This window comes from Amblyomma americanum, chromosome 10, assembly GCF_052857255.1.
Source record: "Amblyomma americanum isolate KBUSLIRL-KWMA chromosome 10, ASM5285725v1, whole genome shotgun sequence".
Classification (NCBI taxonomy): Eukaryota; Metazoa; Arthropoda; class Arachnida; order Ixodida; family Ixodidae; genus Amblyomma; species Amblyomma americanum.
In genome coordinates, this window is record NC_135506.1 from 29,743,098 (window position 1) to 29,759,443 (window position 16,346).

At 43.2% G+C, this 16,346-nt stretch overlaps 1 protein-coding gene across 1 annotated transcript in view; it reads left to right on the forward strand.

Moving 5' to 3' along the window:
* The window catches only part of LOC144107935 (ATP-binding cassette sub-family C member 3-like), a 66,673-nt gene that overhangs the window by 21,268 nt on the left and 29,059 nt on the right, over positions 1-16,346 (forward strand). Inside the window, exons 4-9 of the mRNA XM_077641173.1 lie at positions 3,810-3,944; positions 6,342-6,482; positions 7,665-7,799; positions 11,484-11,545; positions 13,133-13,249; positions 15,105-15,236. Of these exons, the coding sequence (XP_077497299.1) occupies positions 3,810-3,944; positions 6,342-6,482; positions 7,665-7,799; positions 11,484-11,545; positions 13,133-13,249; positions 15,105-15,236 (722 nt within the window). The remainder of the gene's footprint in view (positions 1-3,809; positions 3,945-6,341; positions 6,483-7,664; positions 7,800-11,483; positions 11,546-13,132; positions 13,250-15,104; positions 15,237-16,346) is intronic.

Below are 16,346 nucleotides of genomic sequence, written 5' to 3' on the forward strand. Positions count from 1 at the left end.
AATTACCATGCCACAGCTGATTATCCAGCACCAACGAGCCCAACTGTCATTTTGAGAAGCAGGGATCACATGACGAAACCCTGGGGCACACTCGAAGTAACAGGAGAAGAATCAAAATTCTCGTTTTTTTTTATTTTACAAACTGAGATTTTACACACCATGAATAGCGAGGAGGAACTGATAAGCCCAGGTCTTGTTGCCTGTTGTTTTTTTTTTCGTGCTAATTACCATGCCACAGCTAATTATCCAGCACCAACGAGCCCAACTGTCATTTTGAGAAGCAGGGATCACATGACGAAACCCTGGGGCACACTCGAAGTAACAGGAGAAGAATCAAAATTCTCGTTTTTTTTTTATTTTACAAACTGAGATTTTACACACCATGAATAGCGAGGAGGAACTGATAAGCCCAGGTCTTGTTGCCTGTTGTTTTTTTTTTCGTGCTAATTACCTTGCCACAGCTAATTATCCAGCACCAACGAGCCCAACTGTCATTTTGAGAAGCAGGGATCACATGACGAAACCCTGGGGCACACTCGAAGTAACAGGAGAAGAATCAAAATTCTCGTTTTTTTTTATTTTACAAACTGAGATTTTACACACCATGAATAGCGAGGAGGAACTGATAAGCCCAGGTCTTGTTGCCTGTTGTTTTTTTTTTCGTGCTAATTACCATGCCACAGCTAATTATCCAGCACCAACGAGCCCAACTGTCATTTTGAGAAGCAGGGATCACATGACGAAACCCTGGGGCACACTCGAAGTAACAGGAGAAGAATCAAAATTCTCGTTTTTTTTTTATTTTACAAACTGAGATTTTACACACCATGAATAGCGAGGAGGAACTGATAAGCCCAGGTCTTGTTGCCTGTTCTTTTTTTTTCGTGCTAATTACCATGCCACAGCTAATTATTCAGCACCAACGAGCCCAACTGTCATTTTGAGAAGCAGGGATCACATGACGAAACCCTGGGGCACACTCGAAGTAACAGGAGAAGAATCAAAATTCTCGTTTTTTTTTTATTTTAGAAACTGAGATTTTACACACCATGAATAGCGAGGAGGAACTGATAAGCCCAGGTCTTGTTGCCTGTTGTTTTTTTTTTCGTGCTAATTACCATGCCACAGCTAATTATCCAGCACCAACGAGCCCAACTGTCATTTTGAGAAGCAGGGATCACATGACGAAACCCTGGGGCACACTCGAAGTAACAGGAGAAGAATCAAAATTCTCGTTTTTTTTTATTTTACAAACTGAGATTTTACACACCATGAATAGCGAGGAGGAACTGATAAGCCCAGGTCTTGTTGCCTGTTGTTTTTTTTTTCGTGCTAATTACCATGCCACAGCTAATTATCCAGCACCAACGAGCCCAACTGTCATTTTGAGAAGCAGGGATCACATGACGAAACCCTGGGGCACACTCGAAGTAACAGGAGAAGAATCAAAATTCTCGTTTTTTTTTATTTTACAAACTGAGATTTTACACACCATGAATAGCGAGGAGGAACTGATAAGCCCAGGTCTTGTTGCCTGTTGTTTTTTTTTTCGTGCTAATTACCATGCCACAGCTAATTATCCAGCACCAACGAGCCCAACTGTCATTTTGAGAAGCAGGGATCACATGACGAAACCCTGGGGCACACTCGAAGTAACAGGAGAAGAATCAAAATTCTCGTTTTTTTTTATTTTACAAACTGAGATTTTACACACCATGAATAGCGAGGAGGAACTGATAAGCCCAGGTCTTGTTGCCTGTTGTTTTTTTTTTCGTGCTAATTACCATGCCACAGCTAATTATCCAGCACCAACGAGCCCAACTGTCATTTTGAGAAGCAGGGATCACATGACGAAACCCTGGGGCACACTCGAAGTAACAGGAGAAGAATCAAAATTCTCGTTTTTTTTTTATTTTACAAACTGAGATTTTACACACCATGAATAGCGAGGAGGAACTGATAAGCCCAGGTCTTGTTGCCTGTTGTTTTTTTTTTCGTGCTAATTACCATGCCACAGCTAATTATCCAGCACCAACGAGCCCAACTGTCATTTTGAGAAGCAGGGATCACATGACGAAACCCTGGGGCACACTCGAAGTAACAGGAGAAGAATCAAAATTCACGTTTTTTTTATTTTACAAACTGAGATCGGTTACTAAATAAAGAGCGCAGCGAGGAACACCCATTGGTGCCTCAGTATAGTCTGCCCAGTGAGTGTAAGGGACACTAGTTCACAAGACTCTGTAAAGAACTTTAGAAAAGTACTGAGATATGCTGCCTGACAGCGACCCTTCATCGTGAATGGAATGGAGGTCATGGGTGGAACATAAAAGCTAAGTCTCACATGAAGATGTTTTCCGGAAACCATGCTGAAAGCTGCTGAACAAGGTTCTAATCTGAAAAGTTTGCAAAATGAAAGCAACTGACACGTTCCATATCTTACGCCGAATGTTGGAGAACGACGGTGGATGATATTTATTAAGGAATTATTTATCACCAGACTTGCGCAGAGGGATCACTCTGTCGACCTTCAAGTCATCAGGTATGCAGCTTCCTTCGAGCCGCTGCTGAAAAAGTTGGCTCAGGACTAGAAAAAGTACATTATAATTTTCAATCGAAATTTACTGTTTATATATTCGACTACCAAAAGACAAGATCATAGGTTCTTCAATTCTCTAGGTAATTGCTATTACAAAAAAAGATGACTGTGTTCATTAGAGGAAAATAAAATTGGGACATTCAGGAGAAATCATCGTTACGGTATTCGAAAAAGGAATAAAATAAATACGGTCTTTGAAACAAAGGCACATTCATTCTCAGGAAAAGCTACACAAGAGATTGAAGATGAATAGTAGAAGCCTCTTTCTTGCAGATGGCATTCCAAAATTCTTGTGTGCTATAATGGGCATCGACAGTAGAGTTTTGCTTTGTGCTTACCAGTAAAATCACGAACTTCCATCTAGGTGGATGGATTTGCCATTTCGTTGGAACCTCGGTCCTTCATTTTAGGAGAAAACTGAGGGAACAAAAAAAATTTAGTACAAGAAAGAGTTCACATCACTGGGTTGGTAGAGCTGCTCCTGATTATTTCTTAAACACTTCCTGAATATTTTTATTTTCTTTTCGGTCTTGTCTTCCTTGATAACCTTTCTAGCGTCTCCCATAATTAGGTTCCTATTCTGACTATACACAGAAGCTTAAAAAAAATCGGTTTTGTAACCTTCAGCGGTTTTAAGTAAAAAAAACGCAAAGCCCCGCCACTCGCTAGCGTAGATGCAAGTTTACTGTCGAACGCGACATTCACATGCTTTATGAGATCTTTTATTCGTTAGATAAAAAAGTAGCAGCTAATTAGCGCCGATTATCAGATGCCTTGATTTACATCAGTAAGAGGAATATGTAGTATAATACTAAGCGTGCTCTCAAGAAACAGATCTATTTTTTACTTCTGTGCTCAATTTGTTAAAGGCAATAAATGGTATGCACGTGTGGGAATTCAAGTAATGAAGAAAATTGGGCGAGTTGGTGATTCATTATTAAAATTGGCGCCAACGTAAGTGAAAGACAGAGACACAGAAGAAGCACACGGGACATGCGCTGGTGGCAAGTTTAATAACGTGTGGAAAAGCTAAGTAGGAAGACAGTCAAACAGACAGCGTTCCTGTTTTTAAATTAAGATTAATTGTTGAACGAAGTTCATACACGTGTCACTTTTACAGTGCTCCAGCCTCTAAGTAATCCAATGCATCCGTGCCTAAATGTTCCTCGAGTGCTTTAAGTGCTAACGTATCCTGGTTTGAAATGCGCAGGTGCTGCTGATTGGCTCCACTGGACTGGCCGTCACCAAAGGGTATTGGCAGCTGTCGAATGTCGAGCTGGCGGACTATCTGAGGCTTTCAGCGCTTCGGGATGCCGTTTCAGATTTCGCCATGGCCATTTCTCTCGTAAGATGCTATGATGCGTCCTCCCGAGCAATCCTTTGCCAGAAGCGAGCCTATGTATGTTTCGCACAGAGGCCGATGTAGCAACTGGCATTGCTTCTTGCTTTGGTACAAGATGTGGGAAGCTCGAGAAGACAGTATTAAAGGTTGTGTTGGCTTAGCTGGGAGCAGTTTCAAGTTTATGTAATAATTCATGATCCGATTGTTCTTGGTTGCAAGAAGATATAAAGATTATGATTTTTATTTTTAAAAAGCCGGAGCAGAGTTTTAATTGTCATTAATCCTGCCAAACCGCCTTCCTGCCAACAGGCTTGCATCCTCCGCGTGCTACTTGGGAGTGCACCATGATTCTTGCTTTACACCGCGCTTAGACATTTGGTTTTTAGAGAATATCACTAATAAAAGTCCAGCACAATGCACCGTATAGTCTGTAATGGTGTATGTCGCTTTCACTTTTTTTTTCGCGTGTGTCGTGAGGGGATTCTTCCACCACGTGCCCAGCGATCCGGAATGACTCGGCGGCTCATACATATTTGCTGAGGAATTCCAGGAAAAGAAGGATTGAAGCATTTTTTTTTCGTAAAGTAGAACTCTATTAGCGCGGCCCTATTTTATCGTATGCAATGTAAGGAAAGTATTCACTGATTTGTTCAGGTCCGAGAGGTAATCCTAACAATGTAGCTATACTATGCAGAACCTTTTTCTTCTGGATTTATTTTTGGCTAATATTCAATAATTTCGTTTAGCTTCGTGTAAACTAGACGACTGCCCTTCAGAGCCTTCTTTTAGACACAAGAGTTAAAAACAGTAGCCAGTTTATTCTAGGACAAGGCGTACCACGACAACCTTAGCTCAATGGATGCAATGGAGCATGCGTTATTGTAATCGCCCGCCTTTACGGACGAGACAACCTGCTAACAGCTAGAGATGAAAGGTCAGCTCAATCACCACAGACACGTAACAAATTTTGGGCGCTTTCCTTTACCCTTCGCAATCGCGCAAAGCTCGAGACTTTTTGTTTTCTTATCTTCGAGTGATTGGCCTCCTTGAAAAACTGCAACAACTATATCAGAACATGTACACTTCCAAATTTTGTGATCGCCAGGCTTTTTAGGTGTTTTATTTTTTGGTTCATTCTTCTTCTTTCCAGAGTGGCTTGTTGGGCGAGTTGGTTTTCCATATTGAAAATATACCTGCGCTCAAAAGACACGGACTGAAAGATCCCTTCAGCAGATCATTTTGTTGGTGGTTCTAAACACGGTGACTGAAATGTCTGCTCTTCCACAAAGAGCTTTCTTTATCCGCTTCTGCAACGTAGATACGAAAAATCTGAATGTCTGAGGTCGCTCGTGGCAATATTCGTGAGAGAATATCAAGCTTGCCGAAATTTGCTTTTTATGTCGCGGCAGAACGCTTTGCTTAGCCCTATATAAGGCCCGAACTCTCTGCATATCGCGCGTGCACACTAATACCGAAATTTCACTCAGAATGTCTATAGGAATTGAATGACATCACTTTCAAGGCGTTTCAACCACTGGTTTTGAAGAAAAATAAAAGATACACAGTTGTCTACCAGTGGCTTCGTAAAAAGCCCTCAAATGTGATGTGTTTTCGTACTTCAATTTTTTGCTGGTATCAGACCACTCGAATTTGAATTGAAAGTTGCTAGAAGTATTATAAGGCTGACGGAAAAAGCTCCACAGTTGACACTTTTTAACGTTTATTTTTCTTGCCAAGATGTGTCTCATCGAACTCTTCACCCGCGCTTGTAAAAACACACAGAACACTAAGTAGGCCGATTGGTGAAAGATAAAAACACCCTGAATGGTTTGTTTGGTACTTTGGCGGTATACAGCATGTAGAAATATTGTATACCTTGTTGCAACGTATTTCGTTTGCCTGCACTCGAAGCCAGTATCACACAGAAATTTAACGAAGAAGATGACACATGTGCTGTGTGTGGTAAATCTGTAGAAACAATAGAACACCTGATACTAAAATGTGATGGTATCCATCCCGATGTCGATGCAGGTACAGTCACTCTTCCAGAGGCCTTAGGGTTTAGGGATAGCAATAGTCATGTAAATAAATCTGCGGTGGAAATTAGCAAAAAGCGATTGGAGGATTGGTGGTACAAAAGCAGAGAGGTGACATAAGTTTTAAAGTGTAGGAAGACGTATTTTAAAGAAAATGGCGAACTTTATTAACAACTTACAGCAGACTTAAACAAAAATAAAGGAAAAAACTGAGCATGGTGGCAACTACCACTGCCCCGTTTCAAAGGGGACGCTCCTACTTTCCATCCATCCATCCACACATGCATCCCGCTTCACTACAAAGGGTTGAGTATAGATTCCCCTACATTTACTGCGGACACTAACTTTCTGTTCCATAACGCAGGGCCTGCTTACGCTGCTAGTGTGGCGGCGTTGGCGTCAGTGCCTCCCGCCGTCGGCCTTTGCAGCGGGTCTCCTGGGTGTGCTGTCCACGGCTTGTGTACTGGACGTGTTCCGGCAGTTTACAGCAGCGCTACAACTGCAGGTAAATGACCTCTCTGCTGTCTTATTCCTGCGCGTGGTTAGGAGGCAAGAAGCCTGGTTTTAGACTGATTGCTCGACGAGCGACCCAGTTCTTTGAACTCTGAACATAAAAAAAACTTTTATGCAAACCTTTTTTATTATCCGCTTTAAATAAAGGCGAGCTCAGAATTTCACGAAAATCAAATGAAGGTATTGTTGCTTCAAAACTGAGACGGTAACGCCAAGCTGTAACGTTAAGACTTTAAAAGAGAGCAGCATTGAACTAAGGTTAGTTAATGATGTTCTAGCTCAGGTTAACAGTATAAACAGAGAATTTGAGCAGGGTATGTGATGAGCACAATACTGCTGGTCGAAGAGAATAAAGATCACGAATGAAGTTATGAGAGATGCAAATATAGGTATGAGCGCAACTGGTACTTGACAGGACTAATAGAATACACTTATTCGGGCCATAACTAGACTCCTTCAAGGTTTCTGTAAGAGGTCTTCGAACAAAATTTTTAACATTCTTCCAAGGCAACAAAGGAAACAAAACACCGTGTCCTCCGTGTCAAATCTTAGTAGACATGACTTGCTTCCTGTTTTGTCAGCTTAATGATGAGAGAATGACGAATATTTGATTAATTTAAGATAACTTTAGATACTTTGCTTTAAACAAATGGCATATAAGGTCGAATTCGCTTCGTTTTTCGTGTTGGTTTTTTAGATAGAGCTCACCTGGAACTGAACCTAATAAGGTAAAAAAACATGCTGCAGTTGAGCAGCTAGTTCAGAGACATAACCATGAGAAAAGGGTGCGATATTAGTTAACGGCTTGCACTGAGGTCAATGTTGCGATGAAAACAGACAACTCTTAGTGTCCTACATGTTTCTTCGATTGTAGGCGTTCGCTTTCATGCAAGCGGAAATTACTGTAACGGCGAACAGCCTGAAAAGTTTTCTGTTAAGGAGCTAAGTTCAACGCCCTGAAAAGTTGTCGGTTTAGGAGCTGAGTTTAACATCCTGAAAAGTTTTCTGTTAAGGAGCTAAGTTCGAACCAAACCGAACTGGTTTTGTAAATGACAGTACAGAGTGTCTCTAAAGAAAATGCAGAGGTGTCCGCATATTTTTCTTTGTTCAATAAAAAATAGTAACTCAGTGAGCATTTTTTCCTGGGTTCAATTCTCTTTTTTTTCCTCGAAAGGACATACGACTCTCAGCGGCTGAACTCGAGGAAAAGTCAGTCATTGTGACCTTCATAGTGGCGGCTACCGTACTCGGGAACTTCCTGGCATCTGAGATACAAGATGTGGTCATCAAAAGACCGACTAGACCTGCCGTGAGTGTTTTCGCGCGTTTGTAAGAAAGGGGTAAAAGCCAGTATGTTGTCTCAAGCCGTATGTTGATGTTATTTAATGTCGTACGTTCCACCTCAGCTTGTGCCATCTATAAGCACTCTAGAGGCTCTTGATTGAAAAATAAATTACGATTAGTGGGAGAAATTGCCGGGAGATGTGAGAACAGGCAGCAATAGAGTCCAAGGCAAGCAGAAAAATACAGCCTAATGTGTGAAGGTCAGAAATGAATGTTTGATACAAAGCTATGCAGTTCATTATGCTTACACGTAGGATGCTATTCTTGTGTAAAAAGTCCTTCTTTTTTGTTTACTGACGGTGGTCACACCGTAGCGATTTCATAATCATCTCTAAAAGCAGTAACTAGCCTTGTCACCCCTAAAAAGGTCCGTTAATTCAGCTTTTAAGCAGTTCAGGTCAGGGGCGAAAACTTGTTGAAACAATAAAAGATTTCAGGCTAATCCGTGGCACCCCTGGATAACATTACTGCACTGAACGCAGTAAGGTATTTTTGAGTCAGTTTCCTAAGCCCCATCGAAGGCTGTGCATTCTTGGAGGATGTCATCTATGCTTTTGAAGACACGGATGCACCTCTGTTTTCCGGCTGAGTCTTAACTTATGTTGGTGCAGTGGGCTCCCACAAAAACCCTTTTAGTTCAACGCTAGCCTGTTAAGGATCGCTGGCTCGTTTCACGACAAACAGCTACATTGTCCACAGGATAAGTAGAGGTGCAAAGCAGGGGTAGATTCACCTTTGTACGGGCCTGAACCGGTGAGCCTGAGTGGACGTAACGTCCGTTATGAGCGGCCACTGGAGAACGGAAGGTGGAGACCAGACGCAGGAATGTCAAAATGTAATTATATAATTCCTTTCATCCATGATATGTACAGCATGGATAGAAGTTCGCAGGATGCGAATTTGTGGAAAAATAATTCTTCGCAATCAGGAAAAACACGTCAAGCGAAAATCGTCAAAACACGAGGGTACATACGCATTTAATTTGCTAGAACAAATACCAGCTGACTGACCAGCGAGGCAGCTCGGAAATAATTTTTTTCCGCGAAATCCGCACCCCTTAAAATTTTGTCCATGACAGTACACAAAGTCTCTTAATGTTGGGAACAAAAGCCAGTCTGCATTTATGGTTGTGAGGTTATTTTAGGAACATTTCAAACTGTCTCTGAGAGTCCACGCAGCGACCGCGGCGTCAGCTCTCCGCGTGTCAGTCGTGCCTACAGCGACAGAAATGAGCCGCAACGAGATCACACGGGCCTGGACTTGACATAGTGACACGTTTTGTCGGCTTGCTCCGATGGCCTGGAGGGGTCGTACGCGCGTGGCTATCACTGGTCGAAAAAAAAAAACAGCACGCAATCACTGCTGCCACGTGACGCAACTTGCAGAAACAGCTGTGATTTCCAAGGCTTCTCCGTACTTGCAAAGAGAAAACTTTAAACGGTGTGCAGGTAACGAAGGACGGCACGTTCGGCCATTTCGGTGAGGCTGCAGTCTGACACGTGAGGACTGGACGAGAATTACAGCGGCACACCGGCTTGGCGTCGCATTCCGCAGCTTTTTTTTTTCATGGACATTGGCGAAAAGGGCTGTTTTCTCGGAACCATAATTCTCGCTGTACTGCTGAGTGGACATGTGACAAGTATAGCAAAATTGGTAGTACGAGTGGTCTGTCTTTGAGAGAGTTTGCCCTTCTAAGCAAAGTAAGGGTTGTGCTTTTTAGCTCTTTTCCCAGTTTAACGACGTCGTCATAAGTGAACGCATGCAAACGGCAGTTCGCACCGCAACTATTCAGCTGCGCCGAGAGTGACGCGGAACTGGTCACTTGGTTTTGTTTGGGGATGGGTTTGCGGATGATAGATTCTGCTGCCCTCTGTGGGGAACACCGCTCGGCATCCGGGCGGGAATGGGGGAAGGGAGGAGGGCTGGGTACGGGTATGGGTATAGCGAACTCTAGTTCACTGTAGGTATGGGTGGGAAGTAGTGTGTTTTAGGAATGGGATGGAGAGGGGGGGGGGGGCATAGCAGGTCTGTCTAAGACCACCGAAGACAAGGGTTGTAGCGTAATAGAGATATTAGAGCGCAGAAGACAAACCCTGCAAGGGAACCCACGGAAGTATGCCACGGTGAATGGCGCCGGCTCTAGTTTGTTGTCGCTGCACACAGAGGGCGCCACAAAGCCGTACATAGTAAAATTGAGGGGCTTTAGTCCATAGTCCAGCGGTTACTGCCGCGGCGCACTGCGCCAGCGCAAGTTTAGGAGGCTGCGCGCAGCAACGCCAGCAAACCGTGCCATAGTGTGCGGAGTGGCTTTGCTGAATTATAGATCATGTCTCATGCTCCTCGTATGAGAATCGAACACGCCTTGACCAATGAGTTCAAACCTGAACAAATGTCATAGAACCATGCATCTGAAAAATTCTACGATATCACACCTAAGCTAGCGCTCAAACTTTCGAATTACAGCCCCATGAGTATCCTGTCAGTTTTTAATACCTATTTGCAAGGGCTTTTGGGAAAGAGTGGTGGGTTACCGGTTAGGAGCGATTATTAATGTCTCGTTCACGAGGGAATCTGAACTGCTACGGGCTCAAACGATCAAGAGTAAAATAAGGGGTGAGAAACAGCCCTGGTAGTGGAAAGATCTCGGTTTAATTTCGACTTAAAGGTGCCTTAGAGTCTCAGAGCACCTGCTGAGGCCGACACGCCAACCTTCAACCGAATCCTCGATCACCCGGTATTGAAGCACACATGGACTTGTGTTACAGGCTCCTACGAGTTAAAGGTCTATCTTCCGTTGGGTCCGTGGGGTGGCGTGCTCTGTGCTGTACATTCTAACACCCAAAAACGCGTGTACCCCAAAGTTAGTTGCAAGTCGAATTTTGCAAGTCGAATAGTTGCTTGTTCGAATTTTATTCGAGGTAAGCTTCGTTGTATATTGTAATTTAAAAGCGGCCTTCACACGTTGGCCAGTGTTTTGTTCAGCTGGGCCTCAGGTCCCAAAGGCTATATGGGGAAGGAAGCGGCCCTTCTTTGAGGGTGCCATCTGGGGTGGTAACATGGAGATGTGTGCTGTTGGACAAGGTGGAAAGCAGGTGGAATACAGCTATCACTGTGTCTTGTTCGCGTCAAGAGACAGAGAAATTGGAGTTCTTTTAATATTACAGCGACTGGAGCAGCCAGTCGTGGGTATTGAAGTGAAGTAAAATGAGCAAGCAGCAGTTATTTTGCACTTTTTGCATACGTCACGTAATGTCATCTCCACTTATCTCATCACTATTGCCGGTCGCCTGTTGAAGTCGAAACAACAGCTCGAGGTGATAAGGCATTCGGCTATAAATTGTGGTCTAGACGGATACGAATTTCTCTTAGCGATACAAGCTTAGTGATCAGTTGGGCATCATTCCAAAGATTGGAGGTACAACAAATGTTTGGCGTCTTCGTATTTTTATCGCAAATAAATTTGATAGGCCTAGACGAGAAACCTTGAAGGCCTGGATAAGTCAATAGACTACAGGCATATTTTCCAAGTTTATCCTGGTTGGTCGTGCCCACCAATATTATCTTTTCTCAAGGTCCAATTGCGTATCTCAAGATGGTAGCGCTGTAATGAAGCCTTTACGCTGTTTATTTGTATTTCATTATGTCACAGAAATTAAAAGACGAAGATACGACGTCTCCACTTGGTCGGCAAGCCGTCTCAGCCTTGTTCCCGTAAGTGTGCGGTGATCAATTTTTTTTTAGTTTCTGTTAACGCTATCAGTTCTAGAGCTAGAAAACGAAGTTGCAATGTGCACGTTTTAAGTCTCAATAAAAGTACTTATCGTTTCTGTAAGTACTTTTACCCCATAGGCTTTGCCTTCTTCAAAGAAATCACACATATTGTTTCCGCCAAAATTGAACTTACGAGTAATTAAAGCGGACGAAACACTCGATAACTGCGCTACGTCAAATGAACTCAGTAATGTGGGGCAAGAATTTGATACGTAAGTAGGTGGAACACCGCAGAGCGGAGGAACGAACCCCAGCCGGAGAAATACGCCTCTCAGCCTACGGCTTCAAACCGGGATAAGGCATTAAGAAGTGTAAAAAACTGGAATAGAGTCAAAAGGGAGATACACACAAATATACTGGAGTCAGTATCAAAATACAACAAAATATTACGTTGTCCTGCCATAACAACAGATCTTTCTGTTGTATTACAAAGTCGCCTGTTGCCGCGGCATAACTGATTCAGTCGCTACGGTATGTGATTGGGCAATACTGCTGAGTATTTGGTTGATACGACAAAATTTTGTGTTGCTACTACAAGGTAAGGCACCAAAATGCAACAGAAAAATCTGCTGTGAGGAGAGAAAATATACTGTTTTTGTTGTTCGACATGTATGATTGGCACAAGGGGCATCCAGGGCCCATTTCTATGAGGATAGGAAAGAGGTAACAGGCACCTGGCGCATCTTCAAACGCACGAAGCTATTTTAGAGCTTAACTTGTAGAACCGCAGATAAAGCATACCAGTAACATGACAAGGTGGCCGAGTTGGTGAAGCATTCTTGTATTGTGATCCTCTGAGCGTATGTACTATCGGGGACAAAAGTGGTATACTCCACGCAGCGGTAGTCGCAGCGACAGAAAACTGAATCGCAACGCCATCTACAGGACCCGCCGCGGTGGCTCAGTGGTTAGGGCGCTCGACTACTGATCCGGAGTTCCCGGGTTCGAACCCGACCGCGGCGGCTGCGTTTCTATGGAGGAAAAACGCTAAGGCGCCCGTGTGCTGTGCGATATCAGTGCACGTTAAAGATCCCCAGGTGGTCGAAATTATTCCGGAGCCCTCCACTACGGCACCCCTTTCGTCCTTTCTTCTTTCACTCCCTCCTTTATCCTTTCCCTTACGGCGTGGTTCAGGTGTCCAACGATATATGAGACAGATACTGCGCCATTTCCTTTCCCAAAAAAAACGAATTATTATTATTAACGCCATCTACAGGGCGCATCTGGGATCTAGAAAGCCAATCGGAGCCCTTTATTATCTGCAGGCGTGTCGCTTGAATCGTTTCAATGTTTCGTCCTTTAGATGTCGTTACGAAACAGTTTCCTGTTGCTCCGGCTCCTGCTGCGTGAAGTATACCACTTTTGTCCCCGATAGTACTGCGCCCTCTTTTGTCGCACAGCAGAACTGCGCTGTACTGGCAGCCTCTGCATAGCTCAAGGTCGCCAGCGGTTTTCTGTAGACCAATTTATTGTGTGCTTAGGGAAGAAGTTTGTCATTTAGTATCGCTGGTTTCCGTCGATTCGCAGGCTCTTCAAGGATTCGTTCCGACGGGGCGCCTCCGCATCGGCTCGCATTCCTTTGCTGAGAAGAGGAATGCACTCCAAAAACCTTGTCCAAATACTTACAGCCAAGCTTGCAGCAAAGTAAGTAACGCTCTCATTGACACATACGCTGCTTAGCCCTGAACTTTATGTGCTATACGTGTACTTAAATACATCAATGAACTACTTATTTAAACTTGTGCTTCATGTTTCCACTCAACATATTTACGTGCCTGCAAATCCGCGGAATATTTGTGTATGTAGATATATCCTTGTATTCGTGGTGTATTTGTGCTTCCTCACATGCTGTGTGTCTTGAGTTCAGCTGTGGTTCTGTTCATTTCCCATTCACAGGGTAGCTATTGTGAGGATGTTGAGGCTTGAAAATATTTACGCTGCCAAAGAGATGTTCTCGTTCGGTCTAATGTGTTTTAAGAGAAATGGCACAAAGTGATCCGCTCAAAATTATTTCTGTGAACAGTCGCCTCATGGACACAGGGCGACTAGAGAGCAAACCTCAGTGGAATTCGAGCGAACTTGACCCCCTTTTCGAATAGACAACCGATTCTCATTTCACTCTCTCATAATCCACGTTCAGCTTCGAGAGTTGAACCTCGCATGCCATGCCATTAATTTCTAGTGTTAGCGTAAAATGAAACGCGAATAAAATATGGGGGATGTTAAAGCATAAACTTTAAAAAATGAGCTGCTGAAGAAGAAATACAGGCAGGCATTGTTCGCGCCATCGAATGGAAAATCAAGCGAACTAATATTCGGTCTTCTTCAGCTAAAATATTTGCGTTACGCTAGGCCCGTTTCAGTTGTGATGGTGGCGTTTAATTGGAAGCTGACAATACATCATATTTCTTGAGAACGAAAAGTCATGTAAACTGTCCGGTGATAGGAAAACTCGTACTGGGCACGATGGCTCAGTGGCTATGACACAAGGTCATGGTAATGGTTACGACACAAGGACACAAGGTAATGAGCACAAAGTCATGCGTTTGATTTCCTGTTGCGTTGAGAGCGTTTTCGATAGAAGTGATGTGCAAAAAACACCCATTTGATGAGATCTGGCGCAAATTGAATGAAGCACGAATAGTTTAAAATAAACCACAGTGATCCACTGCATCACCCTTGCGAGTCTAACAGTCCAGAATGAACACCTCGCAAAAAAAAAACGCTCGTTAATTAATTTAGACCCGGATAGAAAAAGGATAGAATTGTATCAAACATACGACAAGTTGCCGTAGCGACCAATTTATCTGTTGTTTTGTATTATTTTTCTGTAATAGTGCAGTTGTTTCTGTTGTACTTCTCTGTGGTCTGTAAATATATATGACCTTTCTGTAATAATTAGCTACACGAAGTTCTGTTGTTACAAAAAGTTTCTATTGTTAATAAAAATGTTTTGGGCGAGAGACTACAGAAAATGTTCTGTTGCCTTTTACGACTGAGGACGCTCAAATTGTTGGCAAAGGCACTTCTGTCCCGGCCGCAGAAGCAGAGCCCGGTTCTCCGAATGAGTCAAATATATTTTAGAAAGAATGAAGGAAAGATGGCTAATGAGTGAAGAAAGTTGGGCGAGTTGATATCTATTCATGGTTCACAACAGCGGAGCGAACAAAGACTCCCTTTTGTCCACGTTTTCTGCGCTGTAGGGAATCATAAAGAAGACTATAGTTTCCGGTGGCTAGTTTGGTTTTGAAAGAGTGCTTGCATTTCCTTCTTGCTTGCGTGTAGAAATGGCGCAGTGAAAGTCCAGTTCCACGTGGCTGCCACCTAAGAAGGTGGAGCGAAATCTGTAAAGAACTATTACTTAGTTTTAAGGTACGTCGCAAAAATAAAAAGATAAGGTGCCTAGTCTCGTATGACAAACGTGGATGCTGCTTTCTTGATTTCAAATTTTTTTTTGTCTCCACCTTTCACGTAGATTTCTTTATCTTTTTTTTTGCAGACAAATACTTCCAGGGCACCGAGCAACTTTCTTGGCCGTCGTAGTCAAGGTTTTATGGGTGGACGCAGTGCGAGTGTTGTTGGTGACAGTTGCGTACTTCAGCGCTATATACTCAAGAATACCGGCACTTGAGTAAGTAGTCTGAGCACTTTTTCAAGGATCGTTCTTCCTCGTACTTACCTAATGCATTCTTGTAATCCCATTTAATACAAAACGCAATCGAGAGTGCTTCGCGGTAGTGTTTTCCCCTGTTTATGTCACAGCCCTTATTTAACATGGATTCAAACCCGCACCTTATCAATGAATGGCTAATTCTTCCCTCAGGCAATAGTTTTGTCTGGGAACACACACAGTCAAAACACAGTCATATGCACATACGTAATAAAATTCTGCGATAAACTATAAAAAGTCAGAATAGCTAACACGTTACTCCGCCCCCTGCACAAACTGCACCCCTTGCCTTATTTTCGGCTTGATGTGTTTTCTTTTTATTGCTTCTCTTCCGTTGTTTCGCTTAGATCTTCTTAATTTCGTTGTAATGTTTACTCCTTTTGCTTGTTTTGCGTTCTATATTGCTGTTTTCTTTTCTTCCTGCATACTCAAGGAACGTTATACATGTTAATGCGCCTCCCATTACAAAGCGCCTCCGGGCCCTTGAGGAGAATATATATTAAATGAGAAAAAAAAGACTGAACACAGGTATATCGGCAAATTTTTATTTTTGCTTTAGAATACTTTTGTACTGTTTTTATTCCTTGTGAAAAGTCAACGTCTTTCAACATGAAAATTTTAGCTCGGGGTTTAATTATTGTTTGCCATGGGGATGTACAAGAGAAGAAAAAAGATGTCTAAATGGCAAAAAGCTGCCGTCACGCACAAATTTTCACATCTTTCTTTATGTACCATGGTGGTTCCGTATATCGTCGAATTTTTTATGCTGGTAATAGTTTTTTTCTTACTCTGGATATTGTTCCACATTCGATGATTCTCACAAAGTATATGTTACGCGTGCGCATCCAAAGTAAAGGCGTTGGGTCCTACGCTGTGTGTGTATCGTTGCTCTATTCTCCTGCCTGTCTGCGCTGCTTATTTTAGGAATATAGGGTAGCGCCCTCTCTTGGGCGGCGCCGACAACCCGGCTAGCGCGCGCCACCCTGCGAAGAGAATTAAGGCGGCACCTGGTCGTGGCTTGTGCAGCCACGGCTGGCGGTTCTGTTCTGGTGTCGGCTAGTAGCAGTGGTC